This window comes from Hyaena hyaena, unplaced genomic scaffold, assembly GCF_003009895.1.
Source record: "Hyaena hyaena isolate Hyena2069 unplaced genomic scaffold, ASM300989v1 scaffold_192, whole genome shotgun sequence".
Taxonomy (NCBI): Eukaryota; Metazoa; Chordata; class Mammalia; order Carnivora; family Hyaenidae; genus Hyaena; species Hyaena hyaena.
Window position 1 is genome coordinate 926,914 of NW_024080825.1, and position 26,410 is coordinate 953,323.

The 26,410-nt window shown below is 40.6% G+C and overlaps 1 protein-coding gene across 5 annotated transcripts in view; it reads right to left on the reverse strand.

The window, feature by feature from the left end:
• Positions 1-1,107: 1,107 nt before the first annotated feature.
• Positions 1,108-26,410, reverse strand: part of LIMA1 (LIM domain and actin binding 1) — an 85,643-nt gene continuing 60,340 nt past the window's right edge. For 2 of the 5 annotated variants that reach the window (XM_039241390.1, XM_039241395.1), the window contains 7 exons: positions 23,359-23,446; positions 21,786-21,934; positions 19,049-19,156; positions 14,490-14,547; positions 12,918-13,030; positions 5,560-5,693; positions 1,108-3,407 (listed from right to left, as the gene is read on the reverse strand). In XM_039241390.1, the coding sequence (XP_039097321.1) occupies positions 2,399-3,407; positions 5,560-5,693; positions 12,918-13,030; positions 14,490-14,547; positions 19,049-19,156; positions 21,786-21,934; positions 23,359-23,446 (1,659 nt within the window). In that variant the 3' untranslated portion in view covers positions 1,108-2,398. The remainder of the gene's footprint in view (positions 3,408-5,559; positions 5,694-12,917; positions 13,031-14,489; positions 14,548-19,048; positions 19,157-21,785; positions 21,935-23,358; positions 23,447-26,410) is intronic. The other 3 variants (XM_039241391.1, XM_039241392.1, XM_039241394.1) reach the window with 3 other exon arrangements.

Consider the following 26,410-nt stretch of genomic DNA (forward strand, 5'->3'; position numbering starts at 1 on the left):
TCTTGCTTCACCAACAGGAAAACACATCATCCTGTTGCCACCATTGACCTACCAAGTCCAAACATGTTGCCTTCATTTAGAAAGCTGAGAGAAACACTTTGGCTGTAGGTTCTTTCGTTTTCTAAGAATGTTTAATGTTACCTGGTCATTCTCTTGATAAGAACAACCTTTTATTATACGGATATGAGCGAGTACTTGTTTCTGCTCTCTGTCCCTGTAATATATCTATCTTAGCAAAGACATTTCCTCTAAAGTTAATCTCAGTCCCTGCATACCTGATATATGGTGACATACTCAACTGATATCCATAAATGCTGGCCATAGGTACTCAGGACTTTTTTGTATAAAATCAGTAGATTCAGTGAACACCATGTGGATGGCTGGAATAGCAGTGAGTCACACAGTAAAGGTAGCTAAATTCAAGCCAGGATTGGATCTCTTATGAATGTCATCAGGAGCTTCTGGATTAACTGTTCAGTGAACAGGACTTTCTAAAGTACTTCAGCCTGTGATGGGGCCAAGAGCAGAAAGTAATACCCTACCATCCATTTGGAAGACCAGGCAGGACCTGGAACACATAACAGATGACTCAAAAAGTGTGCCAATCTCAAAAAAAAAAAAAAAAAAAAAAGTGTTTTAACTATTGGGGCAGTTGCCTCTACAGATCTACAGGCAAGGAAGTCAAACAACCAACTATGTCTCTGCCCAGCGTGTTAAACAAATCCATTTTCAAGCAGAGACATTTGGAAATTCCCTTTAGTATGTTAGGCATAATTTCAAGGTGAATTATTAAATGTTGAGTACAATTAACAATAAAAAACCACCACCAGATTTTGAATTGTTAAAACAAACAGCTCATTTTGAACGTACACACTAATTTTCTTGCCAAGTTGCTCTCAATTTTTCAGAAAAATGTGTCCTTCTTTAGGATTAAAGCCCAAGATAGACCCAACGCCACCATCTAGTGGTGAGATATGGTCATAACACCTCTCTTCACTTAAAACGCATCAGCCCCATTTGCCTTTTCTTCCCAGTCTGCTAAAGTAAAAGGAGGTCTTGATAGAAGGTCACAATGTAAAACAGTAATGGAAAAGGAACACTGAAAAGTTCAGATGTAAATTAAAAGCTTTATTGAATAAAAATGTTTCAGACTAAGCAAGACTATAAGAAAGCAGAATATTTTACATCTCTAAAAAATATTAAAGCTCAATCTCTAAAAATGCAGTACAAAGAAAAGCCTATGGCTTAAAACATCTCTCTCCCCCACATACAATTTGAAATATCCATTATGTGCAGCAAGTGTACTCAAGTTTATGTTCCAAAGCCTTAACTACTAGAAAATCATCCCCCCCCACCCCGAGAAGGCCTATAATTGGTTTAATTGCACCCCGGGAATACCATCTGCCATAAAAATCAATACGTTTCAGAGCTGGTAAGTATTAAAAAAATACTAGTGTCCCAGAAAGGGGATATCAGAAGTGGAATATAAAGTCTGGGGGTCCGAGCTCAACTGGGTTAAGGCAGTTTTTTTTTTTTTTTTTTTTTTGTTATTCCTCCTTTAAACTCCTCACTTTGCTTTAACACGCAACATGGCAAACAGCAATATAAAAGATCTTATAAAAATATTGTAGCTTTCAGTAAATTATGAGTTGCACAGATACCACCAAAGAAGAAAGCAATCACTTGGGAGTGTAGTCAGACTCATTGGCAAATACCAGAGTTTATTTGAGAGATAGTGGATCTCTCCAAGCACCAAATGTGCTCAAAAAGTGCCCCAAAAGAACAGTTGTGTCATATTTCAATAATCTAATTCAGGATGTGGCTTAGAGAATAGGATGCAAAGCAATAAATTCCCCATGGATAACAGAGTGAGAAAATTAACCTAAAAATGTTTTAAAGATTAAATATTTGATTTCTTAACAGCTAAATGCTAAATAAATTGGTATTCATTTAAAAATATACAAACTGTGCCCTTTATACTAAAGTGCATTCAGTCATGATGTTTAGGTCCCTAACCCCCTTCCGTATGTTCCCTAATTCCATAGTTGAAGCTAACAATGTGCTACTAATCATCTATTTTTGTTTTGCCTTTTGGGAATACAGTGGAGTCTGGACTATATCAATTGGCATACGCACCCGCTCCCCCCATGAGACCTTAAAGCACTTATGTATATCATCATTGCTAAAATAGAGGACTTAAGTAATATTATCTATAGCATTTAGAATTGGTTCACTTAAGCTGCAGTATGGGATTTTTTTGAAGCAAGAATTCCTCCAGAACTACTTCCACATAAACGACAGTTCATGCTAAGACACCTGTTTACGTGCATCACTTCGATAAAGGGCAGTGGCTTACTAACACTAACACACGTTTAAGGCCCAGCACCGTTGCAGTCTGTCATTCCTCCTCTTCCTCATCATCCTCATCATAGTACCTATTTCTCTTTATCTGTTCCTCCACAGACAGCTCGTTGACTGCTTCTCCCTCCCAGAAGCCCACATCTTGGGATTTCTGATTCTGGGTAGTGAATTCTTTAGGGGAGGCGCTGTCTGCAAAGCCGGGCCAATTTGCAGACCTGGGTTCTAGTGGAGACTGCTCTTTGAGGTTTCTATAATTTTCATCTAAGCTTGCACCATTTTCTATAAGATTTTCACTCCCCATCTCGAAACCATGATCTTCCTTACTTCTCCCTGCCTCCCCTCCTTTAGATTCTTTGTTTTGCCCGATTGTTTTTCCCACACTACCATTCTTTTCGGAGGCACTGGCATTTTCTACCTGTTTCCTTTCTGTTGCCATTCCTCCTATAAACTCCTCACTCTGCTCTGACATGCTCCACCCTTTTCTCATAGGTGGGGACAAGATTTTGGGGCTCTTGACTGAAGTGGTTCGAAATGAAGCTGCCACAGTGAACGGGCGGCTTCTTTCTTTCAGTGAAGAAGATCGTCTTAGCTTCTTCAGATCCAGATCTACATCCTCAGGAGCTTCAGGCTTGCTGACTTCATCCTCAGGAGGCCATTTGGGCTTGGATACTTTGATCCCTTCCTCTAAGGTACTTCCTGAACTACCAACTTCAGTGGGGGGTGGCCAGGCAATCTTCAACTTCTTGGTTTCAGCTGGCTTGTCTTCCTTCTCTGGCTGAGAGGATGCCTTGGCTTCCATACTTGCTGTAAGCACACCCACCTTAGCAATGGGGGCATCTTCGACCCCTGGGCTCTGAGGGGTCTCCCCTGCAACTGGAAGCTCGGCTGGTCTCTCCAAAGTCCCTTCGTTTTCATTTTTGTTTGCCCACAGATCCTTGTGTGGTCTGTGTCCAAAGCCTTCATCATAATTGCCTTTAGCTTTAAAGAGTTGATTGAAGTGAGGCTTGCAGTAGATTCTCCCATGTAAAGATGCATATGTTCCTAGACTGTCGTTAAAAGAAAAACAGCATAAAGTTGATAAATCTATATACTCTTACTTATACTGCAGGCTGAAATTTGGCAACTTCAGTATTTTCAGAAGATGCTAAGTGAAAAAAATACCTTTAAAAGCACCTCAATCACCTAGGATTCTTTACTCCCACCCTTTTAAGCACATTTGCTTTATTACCCTTATAAAAAACATGCTCACTTCTAGGCCTGAAGCTTCACAAGACATTCATGAGGTATATCTTCCTATTTTCAAATGATTTCACTCCCTTCTGTCAAAATTGTTAAAAAAAATTTTTTTTATTTCTTCCAGGAAGTCTTCTCTAGGTAATCACACTGATCTCTGACCACTCATATATTTCTCAAGCATTTATAACGTTTCACTACTTACAATGATATTCCCTTGTACAAAGCTGAATTATTTTTCTCCTCATTTCCTATTTGTGTTATAATTTAAAAATACATCTCTACAGGAGTAGGTATAATGCTTTGCAAATGGTTTGCACTCACTAGACGCTACTGAGTGAATATGGCTTATAGGAGCACAGTAGCTGGGAAGTAAATCTACTCTAATGTCAGTGCTGGACAGGCCTTTAGGAAATCTGGTGTCTCTTGCAGGGTAACAAATTTTAAAGGGAGTACGAAAACAATAGCATTTCCACAGAAGAGATACAAAAAATCAGAAGCTTAGAAAAATATGCTTTGGAGAAAAAAAGGAGTGCCATGGGCAGAAAAAGAAACACTGAGTGAAAGTTACAGAGGCACATTTTGGCTCAACAAAAGGAAAAGTTGTTGGGTTAGAGCTATCTTACATGGGAATGAGGGAGTGGGGTATCAACCCCTGCAGAAGTGCCACACAGATGCCAGCACATCTTTCAAGAGTATTATTATTTATTTTTGACTGAGTGACCAAGTGGAGGAGGGGCAGAAAGAGTGGGGGAGAGAGAGAATCCCAAGCAGGCTCCATGATGTCAGTACAGAGCTCAGTGCAGGGCTGGACCCCATGAACTGAGGTCAGGACCCAAGTTGAAATCAAGTCAGACACCCAACTGACTGAGCCACCCAGGCGCCCTTCGAAAGTATTTTAGAAGGAATGCTTGCTCTGAAAGGACAGCTGGAGGAAATGACATGCTGGTTACTTTCTTCTCTAAAATTCTATGATTAAAATAAGTTAATATGGAATATATCCCTATATTACCACCTTTGTATCCATACTTTGCATTACTTGGAAGAAATGATACAGAAGTGTTTTCTCATACATAAGAGAAAATAATATACAGAAAAATACATGCTCTTCAGTGCCCACTATTATTGCTATTATTACCATTTATACAGTGTTTGGGTCATTTTCAAGTAAAGGCTTAGACGAGTATACTCTTTTTTTTTTGAAGTTTATTTATTTTGAGAGAGAGAGTGCAAGTAGAGGAGGGGCTGAGAGAGAGAGGAGAATCTCAAGCAGGCTCTGTGCTGTCAGTGCAGAGCCCTATATAGGGCTTGAATTCATGAAACTCTGAGATCATGACTTGAGCCGAAAATATGAGTCAGATGCTCAACTGACTGAACCACCCAGGCACTCCTGAACTTTAATATTTCTTTGCTTTAAAGGGGCACCTGGGTGGCTCAGTCAGTTGAGCATCTGACTCTTGTTTTCGGCTCAAGTCATGATCTCACGGTTCATGGGTTCAAACCCCATATCAGGCTCTCCACTGACAGTGTGAAGCCTGCTTGGGATTCTCTCTCTCTCCCTCTCTCTGCTCCTCCCAAGCTCCCTCTCTCTCTCTCTCAAATAAATAAATCAACTTAAAATAAATAAATCAACTTAAAAAAAAAAGATTTCTTAACTTTATGAATCTCTGAGACCAAAGGAAATTATTCTACTAAATTAAGTCCCAGGGTTTTACCTGCCACCCATATGATTTAAGCTCTACGTAAATTAAAAATGTAAATTAAAATACCAATGTACCAAGGAGTTCCAAACACCCCTATCATCTGATACGAAATACTTACCACTAAATGGTACTTGTTACTTTTTTCAAGGGCTTTCAACAGCGTGCTCTTGGTGTAACAGCTTTTAGCACCAGTGCTCTAAAAGCCCAAGACTCCCTCCGGAGGTCCAAATGTACGGAGAGATGGCTGGTGTGGTTGGCTTACCTAAGTTTGTTGTTGCAATAGGAGCACCGGAAGCAACTGATGTGAAACACTTGCTGGTTGGCTAAGAGACGTTCCATCGGGTAGACCGTCTTCTGACATTCCACACAAGTCTCTCTTGCAGGTGCTTGAAACTTCTAGGAAAAGGAAAAGGACAGCTTTAACAAGCCCAGGCAAGGGCTTGAATTAGTGCTCTGCTGAGATGCACCCTGGTTTTACTTTGTTAGCTAAAGTCTCCCTTACCTGTCAATTCTCATAGGAACACTAAGCCTGTTATGATTGTACCAGCTGACTCTTTAAGGCCAGGAAGCTCTCCTGAATCCCTTTCCCCGACTGGCTGCCACCAAGGGTGGAGGCTAGGGCTGGATTGCAAAGAGAGGCTTAGACAAGTCACCACATATACATGAAAGCACATACAAAATGTTTCCACAGACAGGAAATTAGGAGAAAATGTCATCATACACAGAAGTTCGTTTGATTCAAATGCCTAGTAAAAGCAGGACAGACTTATGTAAGATTCTGTAGGGGATACATTTATTTATTTAAAAAAATTTTGGGGCGCCTGGGTGGCTTAGTCGGTTAAGCGTCCGACTTTCGCTTAGGTCATGATCTCGCGGTTCGTGGGTTCGAGCCCCGCGTTGGGCTCTGTGCCGACTGCCAGCTCAGAGCCTGGAGCCTGTTTCAGTCTGTGACTCCCTCTCTCTCTGACCCTCCCTTGCTCACGCTGTCTCTCTCTCTCTCCTAGAAATAAATAAAACATTTAAAAAAATTAAAAAAAATTTTTTATAGTTTTTGTTTATTTTTGAAACAGAGTATGAGCGGGGGAGGGGCAGAGAGAGAAAGGGAGACAAGGAATCTGAAACAGGCTCCAGGCTCTGAGCTGCCTGCACAGAACCCTATGCGGGGCTTGAACCCACAAACTGCGAGATCATGACCTGAATTGAAGTCAGATGCTTAACCGACTGAGCCACCCAGGTGCCCCTGCAGGGGATAAATTTAAGGGAGAGGAAGAGCATTTAACTTTGGGAATTAGGAAAAGACAATGTGATAAAGCATTGTTTAGTCCTCTCTGCTTAAAATCTTAATTTGGCATATTATTTTATCCATTAGGCATAATATTTTTCAATAAGTCAAAGCTGACCGATAATTGTAATAACTTTAAAGAGACAAACTATTTTACTAGGATATCCAGAAGAGAGCATAGCCCAACAAAGCTAGAATCTCCTCAGAAACCAATGGAGGGGGTGCCTGGCTGGCTCAGTACGGAGAACATGCCACTCTTAATCTCAGGGTTATGAGTTACAGCTCCAAGTTGGGCATGGAGCCTATTTAAAAAAACAAAAACAAAAGAACCCAGTGGAGAATAAAACTACCATAATGGGGAGTGAAAGGTCATAATAGACTGGGAATTCATGAACTGCCTGTAAAGTGTGGAATAAGAGTGGGGTGAGCACAGATGTTCTGGCTGGTAATCCGAATCCTAAAGAACACAAAACAGTTGCTATTCTAGCACTGATGAAAGCCATAATGAACAAACTACAAGTTTTTACATAAGAAATGGCCACCAGGTGTGGGGGATGAGAAGTCTCTAGGTGTATGTAAATAACTCTTGACTCACCCCAATAGAAACACCTTATCCAGCAGATGCAGAAGCAGTTTATATGGCCAGGAAGGTCTTGTAGGCACCTTGTGGGGGAGGTTGTGGCTAAGACCTGGGTGGTGGTAAATAATGCAAATTTGTCCCAAGGTCCAGGACCTGAATAGTTAAGATAAGCCTAAAATAAACCAGGTTATGGGCAAGATAGAATTTTCATTAAAAATCCAAAAATAGTCCCATAAAAAAAATCAGACTGCTGGTTCACTTGCTACATGATTCACCAGGAAGTAAAGCAAAAAATAGGAATGGTTTTCCAAGTAGATTTGGACAGGAAACAAAAGTAGAAAAATGGACCAAAAAATGGCCATAATGGGAAAGCTCTATAAAAGGGAGTTTAATATAGTTTAGTGGTAAACTCCCAAATAGCACCAAGGGATTTAAGAATGAAGGAAGAGAACTGAGCGGAATGCCTTGTCAACAGCCGTCTTCCATTCCTAAGGTTAGAGTCCTTAAAAGAAAAACTAATAATTAAAGACAGGTTCAACCTAGTTTATCAAGCTTAGGAGAGGTATTTAAATATGATCAAATGTTACTGTAATTGAATGCTGTTGGAAGTAATTAGGGCATTGTTTGGAGCTCAGAATTCTTTTTTTTTTTTTTTAATGTTTATGTATGTTTTGAAAGAGAGAGAAGGAGACAGAGGACACACAGGGAAGGGGCAGAGAGAGAGGGAGACACAGAACCTGAAGCAGGCCTCAGGCTCTGAACTGTCAGCACAGAGCCCGATGCGGGGCTTGAACTCATGAACCAAAGATCATGACCTGAGCCGAAGTCAGACACTTAACTGACTGAGCCATCCAGGCGTCCTGGAGTTCAGAATTCTTATACGGCCACTTCTAACAAGAGAGGACTAAGTGGAGATGTCACTGCATAGTTTTAGTTGGGTTTTCTCTGAGAAGAACTAGGTCCTTGTCTAGCAAGCAGGAAATACATTAAAATGCAAAATAAAATTTGGGTATAATAGTACAGTTGATGGCATTGGAGAGATCCTGTACAAATCACAATTCACATAATGTAAAAGTAATAGGCCAAATGTATTTATTTGTCAGATTAAAAGTCTTTTTCAGCTGCAGGGTGGCTTCTGTATTTTTAACACTTGACTTAGAATAGTATTCATTCTGGTCAGTAGAGACAGAGGAGAGGACAGGAATTTCACATGGTACAAGGGGAGACGGGCATTATTCTGCTAACAGGGAATGGAGACCTACAGGGCACGCCTCCATTACAAACATACAGCAAACTGTATTACAAACATACAGCAAACACTGTAGGAGGGTGCGGCCCAGTGAACAGAAAGGAAAACCTGAGAGAAAGCTGAAAGCTGAGCTCACGTTAGGAGGAAAGTGGAAGGCAGGAGCAGAAATTAGGTACCGGAGCAGGAAGCAGAAGCTGGAAGAGACAAACAGGAACCTTCAATGAATACACAGCATTTGGTGTGCCCTGGAGCGCTTTACCGCAGCTGAGCTGAAACTCAGGTGCAGGCTCCCATCCAAGAACAAGACCACAGTTTTCTTTCTTTTTCAAGTAATTCTGCTAATTGTGGCAAAATCAGCCTCACTCATATCTACCTGAGGCTGGAACATGTCCCAGCTCAGGAGAAAGAGCTTCTCTGAGCCTTCGCCCACACAAGGAGCGTCTCATTAACAATTCTTTAGTGTCTTACCACCTCCCACACCTGACCCACAATGGCTCTCTCCTGAATGGGGCCTTCGCCCACACAACTGAAAAGCCATCCTCCTCCTCCTCAACATCAAATTAATAGGCTGCTAGGCCAAACCTCTGACTAACCACAAGCTTCTAACTAGCCAGACCTATCAGAGTCCCATTATTCCCATCCAGCTTTTACATAGACCCTTTTCAATAGTATTTAATGTTTATGCGGCAGCTGCCTGAGGGCCTTACAGTTTCAGAAAGTCAAGAGGATCCCAACTTGGTAATATGCCAAATCAGAGTGGCTGCGTCTGTGCCTTCCCTTCACTTCCTCTGTCCTGGGCTCTCAGCCACTTTTCTGTAATTGCCCCCATGTCTATTCAGACAACAGGAAGCACAGTCAGTGCCCAAAAATCTCCACCATTATGGTAGGCCTGGCATATATCCCATCCATGCCTCCACGGCACACTTGGACCCGGTGCAGCCACGTTTAAAATGCTGCCAATATTAGAATGTTGGACAGTTTTATCTTTAAAATATATATACTTCAGTTAGTAAGATATTTTTCATCTCTCCTCCCTCACTCTTTTTCACATGTAGAAAGTACAGCACCAGAATGTCAGGTGCCTTATCAAAGCTCACACGGTCGGTTACAGAATTAAAATTAAAATAAAAACTCGGAACTCCTGACTCACCACCCAGTAGAGCACTCTCTAAATTATCCTGGAATGTTACTTTTCCATAACTAAAGGAAACTCTGGGGACGAGAGCAGATGCTAACCCAAATGGAAATAATCTCACTTGAGCACTCTGAACAAACTACTTTGTTCAAACTACTTCCTCACTTTTTTTCAAATTAAAACATGTAGATAATATCTTTGGGATATTCAGGAATGGATGAGGTAATACATACATAATTGATCTTCATAAACACTGCCACGTCTTTCCCACAGGATGGGTCTTACAGGTCCTCTGTTGATCAGCACCCACTTAAAGCTATTTTTCCAATAAATGTAAATTGCTACATCTGCATTCTTTCACCTTCTTGCCTTAGTCTATGTTTCAGTCTAATGAAAGTTCTAGTTGGGAGATTATATATATGTGATGTACATAATATATAGAGAGAGGCAGTTGCTGGCAACAAGGAGTAAAGCTAATTAACCTTTGGACATGGTGAAATCAGAAGAAAATTCTGTGTTGATGTCAGACTTCCATTCCTCAGAACACCACAAAATGCCTTTCATTCCCTTCTTTCCAATCTGTGCAAAATATCTAGGTAATTACACTGAAATTCTTCACATACAGTAAATGATTGGGCCAGCTCTGTGCAGCCTCAGCCCCTTCCCTGGCTTTCTGTGAAGCTCTTTTTGACAGCATTTTGGAGATACTCACTTCTTAAACAGACTGCTCTACATGTAGAGGAAAGGTTAGTGTTCTGATAAAGCAGTAATCATGTAGATAGTAAAAAAAAAGATTCTAGATGCCCTCCTTGGATAATTATGATAGCTTTGCAAAATAGCATAAAGCCTCCTACCCTTTCCAGAGAGGAAAAGACAGCTGGCAGGACACAGAGGGGGTGCCAGAGTGTGTGTCTCTCATGCAGGCTGCCATGTTTTCTCTCCACATCCACCAGCAGTGAGGAAGTCTTATCTGTCCTAATGGGGGCAAGTGGGTGTTCCCAGGGCTGGTCACATCTCCTTGCCTTTTCCTATCCTCCTCTCTGGAAACATTTAAGGGACAACTTCTTTCAGTGGAAGGACATAAGCCCTAAGAGACCTCTGGGTCTCTTGAGTAGAAAGGTCCCGATCCTTCCCCCAGGCCCCACTGAGTTCCTTTCCCAGAACACCTCTTCTGAGAATGAACCTGCAACTTCAATTTCATTAGCACCGTCTCACCAACTGAGCTATCTGGCCAGTGTCCAAAATATACAAATGAAACTCATACTTGTAAAGACTAGTATCATTTTTTTTTTTTTTTACTTTATCAAGCTAAAGTTTGAAATGAATTGAATCTCTGCCTTAGATACCCTATTTTCAATAATAGATAGACAAGCATTTAGAAACAGTTTTTCCAGGATGTGTGGGACCTAAAAATCTATTCTGAGTGAACAAGTTTATTCTTAGCTGTATGCAATTTCCCCAAGTGCAGAAACAACTTCTGTTGCATAGTCTACTACCACAACGCCAGTTACACCAGCAGGCTTTCCTATAAACACTGAAGTGTTCTCCTTCAGAAAGTAATGGATAAATTTGAGGGAGAGAAAATAAATTATCCTTAAATAAAAGTGGAGATGTGACTGAGTCCCATCTGTATCTGCACACCATAATCCTTTGAGCTTTGGATCATAGGCAAACACAGGGAGCCAGTTCAATTTACTCCATTCTACACAATATTCAAAACCTGAGATATATGTCTAGTGACAGCATGCCTGTCTGCAATCTACTGCTGAGTGACCAGAGGAAGCAGCCACGGGTCAGGGGCAGGTGCAGAGGGGGCTTCATCTCCAACTCCTCTTGTTCATGCTGGTCATGCTGGGAGGGACCCGAGTGAGGTGCACTCTGTCACTCATCACTCAGCAGCTCAGATCCTTGAGTCTCAGTCAAGGAGGGACCTCAAAAGTCCAACCCAGTACCAGGAGGTCTAACCTAGCAGTTGAGGGAGGGAAACAAGACTGGGTTGAGAATTCACACACTCAAGAACAGATTTTAGTTCTAAGGCCAGAAGAGAGAGCCGTGTTGAATACAGGTGCAGCTCTATCCCTGTAACTCCGTTCTTCCTCCTTTTACTTGCGTTCTCTTGCTACTTTCTTCACCTTTTGCTCCTTTGCAATCAACTTTACTCTCCTCATAAATCTGTTTCCCATAAAATTTTCATTTACATTCTTCACCCCTCCCACTCCTCTTTTTTAAATTCACCCTTTAAATCCTGGATTCTCTTCTTCCTTCTTTTTGTTCCAAACCTTCACCTATGTCCTCTTTTCGTCCTTTGTTGGTGCTCTAGAACTTTGATCAAGGCACCAGTCATACCCACAATTGAGAGATACCCACAGGTGGTGCCGGTTACACGCCTACACACCGCTTACACACCTACTGTCTTAACACCAATTCTACCTACTGACTTTCTTTCAAATGTTAAAACTTTCTAAACAAAACCGGGCAACTGAAGAGAGCACCAGAGGAGAAAGACACTAAAGAAGTGTGGGTATGTTTGGTTATTAATCCAAATGGCTATGTTAGCACCACATTAGCGAACGATTCCATTAAAACAAGTCAGGTAATAAAGCCTGAAATAGGTGTTGGGTTTTTTTTCCTTAATCTTTGTTTATTTTTATGAGAGTATATATATTTGTTCACAGAAAGGGGAAAGACCGTTTTTAAAAACTGGTGAATAAAAGGCAGCCACAGGTTGAGCAGCCTAGTAAAGTTTTCTTAGGATACAAAAATTTGTACATTCCTTAACATCCAATATTATATATCCTCGTATAAGTGTTACTTGAATGCCCATTTTTACAGCAAATGGGCTGGCCAACCCCAAATGCGATGTACACAGTCTTTCAATAAGCTAACCACTAATCATGTTATGGTCAAGTTCTTCAGATCAGGAGCCACTTTCTTTTTTTTTGTTTTTTTTTAGGGAGCCACTATCTATAAGTTGACATGCATATCCCTCCTCCCCCCAATGAGCTGATTTAGTTTAACAGAGTTCTTGAATTTCCCATTTTGTGGTCTTTTACCCATTTACAGATATAGGGGCTTGGGCATTTTCCCTCTCAAAAAACATAATTTTCTTTAACTTAGGGTTTCCTTAAAACTTTCATGAATTTTCCATATTTCAAACTGAGAGCTATTAGTGAACCTCTCCCCTCCTGGGCTCAAACATCTGAGCAGAAGAAACAAGATTTCTAGGGAAAGTGACTGGCCTAAGTAAGCCCTTATTTGGTGTTTTCATCCCCAGGAAAGCAAAACAGGTTATAATGAACATAAATGGCATAAAGTGCAATGAGTTCTACCAGTAAACCAATGTCTAAAGGCTCAGAGGGAAATTGCTGTCATACCTTCACTGCTTTGGGAGGAGAACTTTCAGAGAGGCTGGAGGCTCTGGCATCTGGATTTAGTGGCTTGGGAGGGACAGGCTGCTGGATCTCACTCTTAACCAAGAAGTTACCTGCTTGAGTTACAAAAGGAAGAAATTTTATAGCAATTTTATTGGCAAGTCTCAGAAATGGTTCTTCTCCAAAGCAAAGTTTTGGCATGTTCCTTTCAACACCAGGAGAAACAGTTTTTCTAATGCTAAAAGCTTTGCTCTTAGATTCTGAGCTGAGAGGCTTTCTTGCCCTTAGCCACATACTGCAGAAATACAAATCACCAGATCTGAAGAACTTTCTGCCCCCTGGGTGATGTCATTTTTAACCCATTTATAGACACTGATGACTTTTCTGGTAGTCAGCATCCCCAGTAACTCCTGGAACGCTTCAACTGAAGTTGGGAAAAAGAGGGAATGTGAGGTAGAATTTTCATACCGCGTGTGTGTGCTCGCGTGCGTGTGTGTGTAATTTGACACAATCTTTTTAGTCGGTCCTATATAGCAGATATCCATGGATGAAGCTCATGGAAAAAGGGTCTATGAGGTTTTTCCCCATAATCATTGATGTGTCATCTGCATAAGTTAATTTCCTGCCAACAGGTTAACTGTGAAAACTCTGAACAGGCAGAGAAAAATGTTACTAAGGAATCATAAAAGAATTCCTTAAAATCTAGAGTTAGGTCAGCAAAGTACTAAAAGATTTAGGCTTATTTTTCAAATTGTTTTGCAAACCTAGTCAAAACTCAGAAAAATTTCTAGTCCAAGCAAAATGCCTGCAAAGGAATGTTCCTGGATTCAAGCAGCAAATTTCTCTCTGAAATTTTGGAGGTAGGATTTACTAGAGATTTGTTTAGCTCATATTTCTACTTCAGTTGCTGACTTTTCAATGTCTAGTAAAGTAACTATCCTGGGGGAAGCTAGAAATCCCTAAGTATTTTAAAAAATACACTGAAAATCAGAATCAACTGTGGATAGAGTAAGGACAAAAAAACAACAAATGTTTTTGTCTTTGGGAGATGTGAGGCTCAAAATGACTCCAAAATAGGATGAAAAGGTGATAAAAATTCAGCACCAATAGGAAAATCTCTAGAATATGGCTAGAAGGTAGACTATGGCACACATTTAGATAAGCAGAGAAAGATAAGTTTAAAAGGTTATTCAAATGTCAATTCTTTATCCTTGTAAATGAATAAAATCCTTCTTGGCCAAACTCATATTAAAATGAAACTTCAAAATTAGTTTTCACAGCTTTAACCCTGAAAAGATTTGATACAAAAGGTATGATAAGTTCAGTGAGAGAAGCACCGAAAGTATTCAATTTGCCTCAAGTTAATCATATTGAATTTAACTTCTCCCTAAGCCATGGAATGTGTCAAGGGTAGGCAAGCACCAGTCCTTGAAACCAAGTGAAAGATTTGATCACCTAAATTACTGGATTTAATATGTTATGTTCTTAGCACTGACAGCAATGGAGACATCCCTGGACCAAATACAGACCACAGAACAAGAACCTCATCTTCCAGATCTGAGAACAAATGCTTACGGGAGTCATCTTCAGCAGGGGTGGGACGGACCGCCAGGCTATTCTCAGTTGCAGAAACCTACAAAAAGGGTGGGGGGGATTAAGAATCACATTAAAAATAAAAGAGCAAACTGCTGTTAATGCCATAAAAACCTGCTGACTCTAGTCAGTCACTAGCTGCCTAGGGGAAATAATAGGCCCCAGAACAGCTGAGCATTTAAACAAGAGGCAGCAAAATGCCTTTTATGAGGATATTAACATGCCTCTCAATTACAGAGTAACGGGAGAAACAGACTGCACTCAACTGCCAAGTGTGCATCATCTCCCTTTATAAAAGAACTTCTAAACCACATCTTTCTAGTGTCAAAAAAAGAAAATGGCAAAACAAAACCCTCTATCAGAGAGAACAAAGCTCCTGACCATAGAACTATAACTCACTCCAAGTCAAGATGGAGTCTTTATATTAGGAACTATTCTTATTCTTTTATTTTCCTAATTGCTAATTTCCCAACCAGATACATTCTACTGAAACAAGCTTGCCAGTACAGAAGACATTTCGATAGCTAAACAACGAATTTGCCTAAAACCGACCTCCGGTGTTCTCTTCAAGGTTAGTTTTCTTTTCTTTTCTTTTCTGTTTATTTGAAAGGCAGGAGGGGCAGAGAGAGAGGGAGATAGAATCCGAAGCAGGCTCCAGTCTCTGAGCCTGAGAGATCATCACTGAGATGAAGTTGGATGCCTAACCGACTGAGCCACTCAGGCGCCCTTTCCTTTTTAATCCCAGTCTCAAAACTGCAGTGTTTCACAAAATGGCAGATCTTGTGTGTAGGTGCAGATCTCTTTCCAGGAAGCCATTAAATTTAAGTAAAAATTTTCTAGGAGCTCTTGCTCTCCTTTCTGGTGGTCCCAGGCCTTCTGGGTATCCTTCTTCACACTCAAAATCACGAAGGGTCAATAGGTAAGCAATGTGTAGTCTGCATGTAATAGTCTTTCATTCAGATATCAGGGGATGTATAGGCAATGCTGAGTGTTTTTATTGAATAAATTTACAATGCAGATTAAGTCATTAGCTGACCACCTAAATTTATAGCGTGGTTGTTTTTTCTCATTACTCTCTTTTCATTACAGGAATTCTGACATGGCATAGAACCAACCAGCGTAAGAGTCAACATTTACTGAGTGTTTAGTATGTGCCAGGTATCGGAATAATCACCGTGCATGCATTATTTCATTTAATGATAATGAAAGAAACTAAAAGCTCTTCAATTCCTGTTGATTAGTAGGTGCATCCGTCCCAAGATGTTCTTCTCTCACCTCTAATTTTGGTCACCTTGAACGTGCAGAGTGAACTTAATGCCAATCATGACATCATTGCACATGCCCAAGCAGCTGACTTCACTACAGAAACAGCCAGGAGAGAGCACGTGAGATTTCTGTTCAAACATCTCATTAAAGGGAAGCACAGACTCCATCACAAGAGGAGAAAGGGAAGAACAATACTTGGACAAAATATTCTATTTCAGACAAGTGCACCTAGTGTCCTTTTTTAACAAGCTGAAGTTCAAATAGTTCTTAGGTACTGGTTAACAAAAGCTGGGCAAATAGCTGAAAGGTAAGCAAGGCTCTGAAAAATTTTATGAATTTGAAGGCAGCCATGGGTTTATGAACCTGCAGTATGTACTTGAAGACCATGTACTATTGTTATCGTCTCTCCTTCCCACACACTCCTCAATTCATGGTTTAGTTGCACTGATGCCTTTTAGGCTATAATTAAAAGGTTTTGATCCTCCAGTTCAACTCAGAGTTCCAGTTTCAAATCAGTGTGAAGACAATCAAGAAGGAAACACAAAATTAGATTAGGGACAATCCAAACATTTTTAAATGACCATTTCTCAAACTATATGCACCTAGGGTAGATGGGGATTTCAATGCCGGGAATAGTTTTCTCTTAAATTTCTTTTTTTTTTTTTTTTAAGTTTATTTATTTATTTTGAGAGAGAGAGAAAGAACAAGAGAGAGAGAGAGGCAGAGAAAGAGAATCCCAAGCAGGCTTCATGCCTAGCACGGAGCCCAACTTGGGAATTGATCCCACGAGTGTGAGATCATGACCCGAGCTGAAAACAAGACTATGACGCTTAACCAACTGAACCACCCAGGCATCCCTTAAATTTCTTTTTTATAGTATGTAACATTTTAACTTGGTTATTCTTTTTTTTTTTTAAGACTCTATTTTTAAGTAATCTGTACACCCAACATGGGGCTTGAACTCAGGACCCTGAGATAAAAGATCTAGGGGCACTTGGGTAGCTCAGTCAGTTAGGCATCTGACTTCAGCTTAGGCCATGATCTCATAGTTTGTGAGTTTGAGTCCCGTATTGCACTCTGCACTGACAGTGTGGAGCCTGTTTGGGATTCTCTTTCTCCCTCTCTTTCTGCCCCTCCTCTGCTCATGCTCATCCTTGCTCTCTCTCTCTCTCTCTCAAAATAAACAAACTTAAAAAAAAAGACTTGAGATCAAGAATCAGACGCTTAAACAACTGAGCCACCCAAGCGTCACAACTCAGTTATTCTTAAGACATAATCTCCCAGGGGTGCCTGAGTGGCTCAGTTGGTTAAGTGTCTGACTTCGGCTCAAGTCATGATCTCGCAGTTCATGGGTTCAAGCCCCGCATCCAGCTCTGTGCTGACAGCTCAGAGCCTGGAGCCTGTCTTCGGATTCTGTGTCTCCCTCTCTCTCTGACCCTCCCCTGCTCACACTGTCTCTCTCTGACTCTCAAAATAAATAAAAAACATTAAAAAAATATTTAACAACAACAACAACAAAAGACATAATCTCCCACTTAAAAATGGGAAAACCAGGTAGTCTAATAAAAGAACTCACTTGATACATGGCATGTGACACATGGGATTAATGCATGAGCCCACCAGTGCAAGGACATGCATAATTTATTGAATGATTTTATGACTATTTATTAAACACACTACTGCAAAGCATTTTGCCTTATTATTTCAACATACATTTGCAATATGTTTTAGTAAAATAAAATTATTTAGTTTTTCTAATTTTTTTCTTGTTTTATCATACGATTCAAATTTTGTAGCCATTAACCTGAGACCATTTTCCTGTGCACCTACTTTGGTCCAAGTGTGTAGTGTTTTTCATAAGTTTCTGGTGGTGTTCTGTCAATACGTGAAACTTTTTTTTTAATGTTTATTCATTTTTGAGAGAGAGACAGGGGCAGAGTGCAAGTGGGGAGGGACAGAGAGAGAGAGAATCTGAACCAGACTCCTGGTTCCGAGCTGTCAGCACAGAACCCAACGTGGGGCTCATGAGCCGTGAGATCATGACTTGGGCCGAAGTCCGACGCTTAACTGATTTAGCTATCCAGGCGTCCCAATACATCAAACTTTTTAAAGTCTCTTATAGTCAAATAAATTTGAGGACTATTGCTCTTAATCCATTTTAATGACCTCCTTACCTGTTGGAAGAATGGCCTCAAGGTTATCAATATGTGTAACAGAAGCAATGATTTTTCTCCTAAGATTAATCACTGTAATATATTTGAAAGCTCTTTCTCCTCATCTAACTTAACATTTGATTATCATATTGGCCAAAAGCCAAAAGAAAATGGGTAATGGATTGGCAGAGAAAATGAGAAATTCACTTGATATAAAGGTTGTGACTTACTCCGACCAAGCCATTCATCTAATGATAGGTGCATAAAACACAAATATGATTTGCTTAAAATCTTTCCATGGTCTTTGACCTCTGCAGGACTCTTTCCAAAGTCTTAAGCCTCGCATGTAGAGCTTTTCAAGACCCACCCTGGCTCTCCTTCCACTCGCCTCTCTCCTTTATCTCTATGTGTCCTATGTTCCAGCCAAGCCATCTTGGTTTGAAGCTGTGGTTTCCAAATTTCTGTTTGTGTCTGCCTGGAATGCCCTTCTTTTTCTTTACTCAACCTTTCCCTTACTCACTTGGTTGCCTTCCACATATTCTTCAGGACTTGGCACAGACATCACCTTGTTGAGGAAGTCGAGTTAAACGTCCTTCTGTGGCCCCACGGAGCCCTCTCACAGCACTTACCATATTGCTTTATGACAGCCAACCTGTTACTCATCTCCCTTCCACTCTGTTGGCTTTCTTGCAGATAAAGACCACACGGAATGGTCTGCTCATATTGAGTTAAGCTTAGCATTTCCTGTGCTTAGCATGGTGCCTTGCTTTCAAAATCATTGAAATGGTCTTGCATAAAATGTGTTAAATTAAGAACACACAAATACTCTGAAGATAGGATCGCTAATCAAAACAGATTTTTAAAAATCAGTTTAGCTTTATGCCATCTGAACATTTGCTGAGCTAAAGAATTTTCCAGTGAAGGTTCATTATTTGGTCAGCTATGAGTTGCAGAGTTCCCCAACTAAAATTATGTGACCTGCAAAAATGACAATCTGTCCTGGCAGCTGTTACCAAATTCCCAGACGCTCCACAGTCTAGAGTTAGAGTTGTTTCTAATTTTAAGCATCTAATTTAGAACACATGCTTCCTTGGCAACTGGACATCAGACTTTTCAACCCACCTTTTCTCCAACCTGATGGGAGATGCAGACTTCAGGATCCGGGGGCACATTCTCCTTTTGCTCCAATTTATGAGCTTTTATTTCGCCACCATTGGCTCTGGAGTCATTCTAGAAAATAAAAATAATCTGTGAACTAAAATTAAAAATCCCACTGTTCTACACTCTTCATAGCACATTTATTAAATAAACTTGGAATGGAAAAAGAAAAGTTCTTTTAAGAGGCCTCGGGTCAAAACAACCCCCTAGTTCTCACAAGCGAAACCCATTGACTAGTGAAATGACAAAAGCAGCTTTGTGGACACATACCTTGGAGTTAAATATTTGTACACTAATCTAAAACTGGATGCTCATTAGAATACAGACATATCAACACAGACACACGCAGAAACCACCCCCAGCATACAATGTTCTTGTGATTCACTCCTCTAGCAGCAGAGCTCGTGGGAATGCAAAGCTTGTGAGTTTTATCAGAAAAGACCATTCTGGAGCAGGGGAAAGGAAATGCCAAAGTGCCAATAATTAAGAAAATATACTGACCATATATATAAACGCTCGGCCTGGAAAGAGAGACAGGGATGATGCATACATATCAAAACTGAAATTATATTTAATGATACCATAAGACAACCTTTTTGGTGAGACTTTCAAAAACATGCTTTTTGCATAAAATTCACACATTCTACTAGAGACATACCTTATTCTACTTCTCAGAACAGAGCCTTGACATTAAAAAGTAGGCATTAATACTGTCATATGGAGTAAGCATAATCACATGTTTTTCCTTGCAAAGAACACTTGGGGCAAAATACTACAATTAACTTTATCTACTAGAGCCAAAATCAATAGAGTGGTAGATGAATATGGACGGTTCCTAACCTTTACTTTGCCACCTTTCTGAAAGGCTGGTACCTTTCTGTTTGTGATTCTTTAGGCAGGGCAAGAAGATAAGCAATTTGTGGCCTCAGGGCCAGTGAAGAGGCTGTGGGTGTGCTGCGTGAGGTGTGGGATCTCCGACTGAGGGACGTGGCTCTGGAGGAACGTCTGCAGACCGCAACAGGCCAGCCCAGGGACTCATTTTGGACCCCACGCCCCGCCCCCAGAATCAGAGACCAAGTGCCTAGTTGTAGCCCATCCTCTGTAAGGAGCCTGAGAAATTCTTCTGGGATGAGATAAAATGTACTTTTTACAAGAATTTCTAAAGACTTTTCAACTCTTAAAATTTACGGAGCAGGAGAACAGCAATGCATAAACTCTATTAGGAGTTTAAAAAAAAGTCATGGAACAGGTTTTTCCACTTAGGGAGTCACCTGGTCAGAATGTTTATAGCAGGAAGACTCCTAGAAGCAGCAGAATCTTAAAAGGAAGGACCTAAGCTCCAAAGATCACCCATTTGCCCTATCTCCTGACCTGCCATCTAAGTCTAATTTTTGTTCCTTTTCACGCTCAGTGAATAATGAGTCTGTGGTGTTCCTCTTTGTTATTGAGTTATACACATCATCTCTTCTAAAAACCACAGTGAAGAATCACGATGAAATTCTTCATTGACCAGAAACTGAGTCCACAGGTAACTACTCCTAGAGAATGCATACTTAATAATGTGAGGGAAAGAAGGCTCAACTCCTGGAACACATGTGATGATTTCTAATAGGTATTAGTGTCAGTCTGCCTAGGAACAAATAAAATTCGATACTGTTCTTCCGACTTTGTTGAAAAAAAAAAAAAGGATATCAAGAGGTTCATAGCTTATATTTTTAAATCTTAGAAGGATCAAATGTTTGAAAGATACATATATAATAGGCATATGTACAGTGTCTATATGCATGTGTATATATGAGTAAATGGCATTTAAAAGGTAACTTCAGGTAAGTAGTTCTGTAGTATCAGCTTGCCAGTTAAGCCTAGGAAAGTTTAAAATGGAAAGACCCTCCATTCTATTTAGAATAACAAATTTTGTGATCACTGAGCAATTCATCTTCTTGTTATTTCTCCCACCCCTTTACTTATCTACTATTCTATTTCTTTAGCAAATCATTACATCATAAGAGGTAAAGTCTAAGTGCACCATATATTATATGATTCATTTTTATAAAATGTACAGAATAGGCAAATCCATAAAGACAGAAAGCAGGGGGAACTGGGAGTGACTACACAGGCATGGGGTTCCTTTTTGGGGTGATGGAAATATTCTGGAATTAGACAGTGATGATGAGTGCACAACCTTGTCAATGTACTAAAAATCACTGAATTATATGTTAAAGTGGTAATTTTACATCATGTGAATTACATATCAATAAAAAATTACAAAAAGCTTCCCTATCCCACATTAGTGTTGAATATATCCTATATTTCTCTCCAGTACTCTTTCTTTCCTCAAAAACAAAAATAAGTGTTTCTGTTAAAACTAACAGACAATACTTTTTTAGCAACAACAGTAAGATTAAGTAGAATAGACAGGAGAACTCTCCATGATATTACTGGATGATAACATCACACACACACACACACACACACACACACACACACAGACAAATGAGTGTGGGAATGAAAGCTAAGTCAAGATTAGAATATGGTAAGGATTATGAATGAAGTTAGGGTAGGATTTACATGAAAAGAGAATGGCTAGGGCCCAGGGAGGGAGCCAGGGCTTACAAATCAGGGTGTGGGAGACATTTCTGGTTTCTGTACTCAGTGACCATTTGCTGGATGAGGGAATGAATGAACGGTATAGAACACATACTGTGTAGTTGCTGGAACTACTCTGTTTGGACACAGCTGCCTGGTACTTGGCCATTCGATCCTTTATGGAGGTTTCTGACAGGCGCGGTAAGTCCAGATTTCGCCTGCTCTCGCTTTTCTCAGAGTTGAATGTGGAAGATGACAGCTGACCTGGAAGCATACAAATAATGTGCTTTATAAGAAGATAAAATGTGCTTTGAATGACTTCAAGATTCTAAATTTTGGGCTACTATAATTATTTGTATTATCTTTGTATTAAAAATACAAAGAAGGGCACCTGAGTGGCTCAGTTGGTTAAGCATATGACTCTTGGTTTTGGCTCAGTCATGATCCCAGGATTGTGGGATACGCCCACAATGGGCTCTGTGCTGAGCATGGAGTCTGCTTAAGATTCTCTCTCTCTCCTCCTCTGCCCCTCTCCCCTGCTTGTGCTCTCCCTCTAAAAAAAAAAAAAAAAAAAGAGAGAGAGAGAGAGAGACAGAGAGAAAGAAAAAAGAAGAGGGGACCACCTGGCTGGCTTAACAGGTAAACCATGTGATTCTTGATCTCAGGGTCATGAGTTCAAGCCTCAAATTGGGCATGGAACCTACTTAAAAAAAAAAAAATAGGTACAAAGGAAATCAGGAATAAAACTGTCACTTACCAGGTAATATTTACTCACTTTCCCAACATTAAGAGCAGAACCCTTACCATAATTGAGTATTATATATTTAAACATTTTAGCTTATTTAACTTTGGAAAAAGTTAGATCTCAATGCCATTTTAATTTGCATTTCTTTATCAGGAGGCTGATGATTTGCCTGTTAATTTTCTCTTTTGTGAAGTGCCTGTAAATGCCCCCTTCAAAACATAGTAATTATGTTCTCAAGGTGTTCTGTTACCACCGGCAATATAAGATAACCAACCTTTCTCATTTTTTTATTTTAGAGAGAGGGCCTGAAATTGGGAGAGAAGGGCAAAGGGAGAGAGAAAATGAATCTTATGCAGGCTCCACACACAGCATAGAGCTGGACACGGGCCGATCCCACAACCCTGGGAGCACGACTTAAGCCAAAATCTAGAGTCAGACGCTCAACTGACTGAGTCACCCAGGTGCCTCAGGATAACCAATCTTGACAGAACATACTACCCATCCACAGCAGCCTTCAAGCCCCAGATGACCATGAAGCCAAAACTGTTGGCAGTATTTGCCTTGTAATCCCACAAGGGTACCCTCTGGCTTTCACAAATAGATTTCCTTTAAAAAAATGATTTTTTTTAAATGTCTTTAATTTTGAGAGAGAGAGACAGAACACGAGTGGGGCAGGAACACAGGGAGAGGGAGACACAGGATCTGAAGCAGGATCCTTGCTCTTAGCTGTCAGCACAGGGCCCTGACGTGGGGCTCGAAGTCACGGAACATGAGATCATGACCTGAGCTGAAGTCAGACACTCAACCAACTGAGCCACTCAGGTGCCCCAACAGACTTCCTTTTAATTTGTGCCGTTCTTCCTCTAAAAGTTTTGAGCAGGAGACCAAAAGGGATACTATTGAGTATTTCCCAGGCAACTTGCATACATGGAACTCTGCTTACCTGGGCCTATTTCCAAATCATCCAAAGAATAGCTGTTTTCAGAGATCCGCCTTCCACCTGCACTACGGCTCTGGGTCCGAAGAATCTGCTTGGAAAACGAAACCCAGCAATAAGCTTTACATAGGAGATGGGAAATACTGATGAATGTTCCAAAAAGAGGCCTGCAAATCTCCTTTATTAATAAAATCCACAAGAGATTAGATTTTATATTCATTTTTATATTCCACAGAATGTGTTTTTAGCATTATAAATATGAAGCAGTACATATTCACAGGTGCCCAGGGAAAAATAAGTAACTATATATAGGTAGTTCTCTCTGGTAATCATCACTGCCCAGCCAGCTTAACCAGAAAACAGTAATTTAAACAGTCATGGAGGTGAATCCTCATGTCCCAGATGAGGCTGACATGTCTCCCAAACTGCCAGGTCCCAATCAATGGCTGTATCTGCTGTTTGTTTCCCCCTCTCCCTCCCACTTTATCCTTGCCATTGCTGCCTTGGTTCACATCATCATCTTTTCCCTGGACTACTGCATTACATTTCTAATCGGTTCTTCTATACCTTCCAATATATAGTCTGTATGATGTTGCCATTATCCCAAGTCATAGAAAATAATTATCCCCCAATACAAATCTCTATTACTCCCTTGTTCAAAATTCTTTAAAAATTCCTAATCATTCCTTAAATTGAATCTAAAGTGCTTAGTATGTCACAAAAGACCAGTTCTACATCTGGTCCCTACCTACCTTCTCTGAGAATTCCCTGCCTCACCCTTTACCTCCAGGAAAAGCAAACTGTTGTGAGGTCCATATTATATATCCCAATACCCTTGTATCCCTCTGGTTGTCTGTTTCTTCAAGATTCAGTAGAGGCGGGGCGCCTGAGTGGCTCAGTCGGTTGAGCATCCGACTTTGGCTCAGGTCATGATGTCACGGTCAGTGGGTTCGAGCCCCACATCGGGCTCTGTGCTGACAGCTCAGAGCCTGGAGCCGTTTCAGATTCTGTGTCTCCCTTTCTCTCTGTCCCTCCCCAGCTCATGCTCTGTCTCTCTCTGTTTCAAAAATAAATAAACGTTAAAAAAAAAAATTAAAAAAAAAAAAAAGATTCAGCAGAGGCTGAGCAACATTCTCTCTGTTGCCTAAATCTAAGTTGCCTTTCCTCTGTTTCTAATGTCCCTGGCCACACTTCCATTACAATGCTTATTGAGTATCCCTGGCAGAGACGATGTTTTTGTTTTTTATTTTTATTTATTTATTTATTTTTAAAAAATGTTTTATTTATTTCTAGGAGAGAGAGACAGCGTGAGCAGGGGAGGGTCAGAGAGAGAGGGAGTCACAGACTGAAACAGGCTCCAGGCTCTGAGCTGGCAGTCAGCACAGAGCCCAACACGGGGCTCGAACCCACAAACCATGAGATCATGACCTGAGCGAAAGTTGGACGCTTAACCGACTGAGCCACCCGGGCGCCCTGTTTTTTGTTTTTTAAATGGAAAAGTGGATGGTATAGATTTTTAAATACATTATTTTGTGATTCCTATAAATTACTACATTTATATCTCTTATCTAGGGTAGATCTCTAATTAAAGTTACAAATTATAATTTTTAAGCCTGGAAAAGTAACTCAAGAGAATGCCATTTAGGGGCGCCTGGGTGGCTCAGTCGGTTAAGCGTCAGACTTCAGCTCAGGTCACGATCTCACGTTCGTGGGTTCCAGACCTACATCGGGCTCTGTGCTGACAGCTCAGAGCCTGGAGCCTGTTTCAGATTCTGTATCTCCTCTTGCTCTGACTCTCCCCTGCTCACGCTGTCTCTCTTTCTCCAAGAAATAAATAAAACATGAAAAAAGAGAGAGAAGAGAGAGAGAGAGAGAGAGAGGCAGGCCATTTAGTGTCACACAGAATGATCCCAGACATAGTACACAGAGAGTATGTTGTGTTTATTCAGCTTGTAATGAGAATCTTCAGCCAGATCCAGTCATTCAATTCTCAATTTATTTCCAGATAACTTGAAGTAGGTGGGGCGCCTGGGTGGCTCCGACTTCATCTCAGGTCATGATCACAGGGTTCATGGGTAGGACCCTGTGTGGGGCTCTGTGCTGACAGCTAGCTCAGAGCCTGGAGCCTGCTTCCGATTCTGTATCTCCTTCTCTCTGACCCTCTCCTGCTCACACTGTCTCTCTCTCTCTCAGAAATAAATAAAACATTAAAAAAAAAAAAAAACGTGAAGTAGGAAAGATATCTGAAATCCGGTATGACAGGAGTTAAGAGTAAAACACTTAGAACTCTTCTGAATTCAACATTAGTAAGTAGCTATTAAACCTTTACATCCAATGGGCTAATCAAGTCAACAGTAAAGGTTGAGATGGCGAACTATTACTTTTTCAATCCTCCCGCACCCCCCCTGAGAGAGAAAACATGCCACTTCAGAAATAAGAGTCACGGGCCAGTTTGTTTGAACCACACCAATGACAATACTTTCTGGTAAATTCAATATACACTTAATATCATTTATCTTCAGTCAGCTTTGCTATTAACATTATTAACTGATAAGAAATAAAATAATATATAGCAACTCTAACCTTGCCAAATCATACTCAGGTCAGCTGCACCAACATCAACCACATGCACGTGACTTATATGATACAACAGATAAGGAACATCATCAGCCAAACAAGAAGATAAGTCTGGCAGGACACCGTCCCCCTCCACATTTTAAAATTTTCAAAACATTTTTCATTTGCAGACAATCAAAGCAAAGGAAATTCCAAAGACTTATTCCAAATGCTGTTTCACTGTGAGATGAATACTATAAAAGTTAGAATTTTCTGGGCTCAAAAAAAGGGAGAGAGCCTGCAAATACATTTTTTTTTTTTTAATTTTTTTATTTATTTCTAGGAGAGAGAGAGAGAGACAGCATGAGCAGGGGAGGGTCAGAGAGAGAGGGAGTCACAGACTGAAACAGGCTCCAGGCTCTGAGCTGGCAGTCAGCACAGAGCCCGACGCGGGGCTCGAACCCACGAACCGCGAGATCATGACCTAAGCGAAAGTCGGACG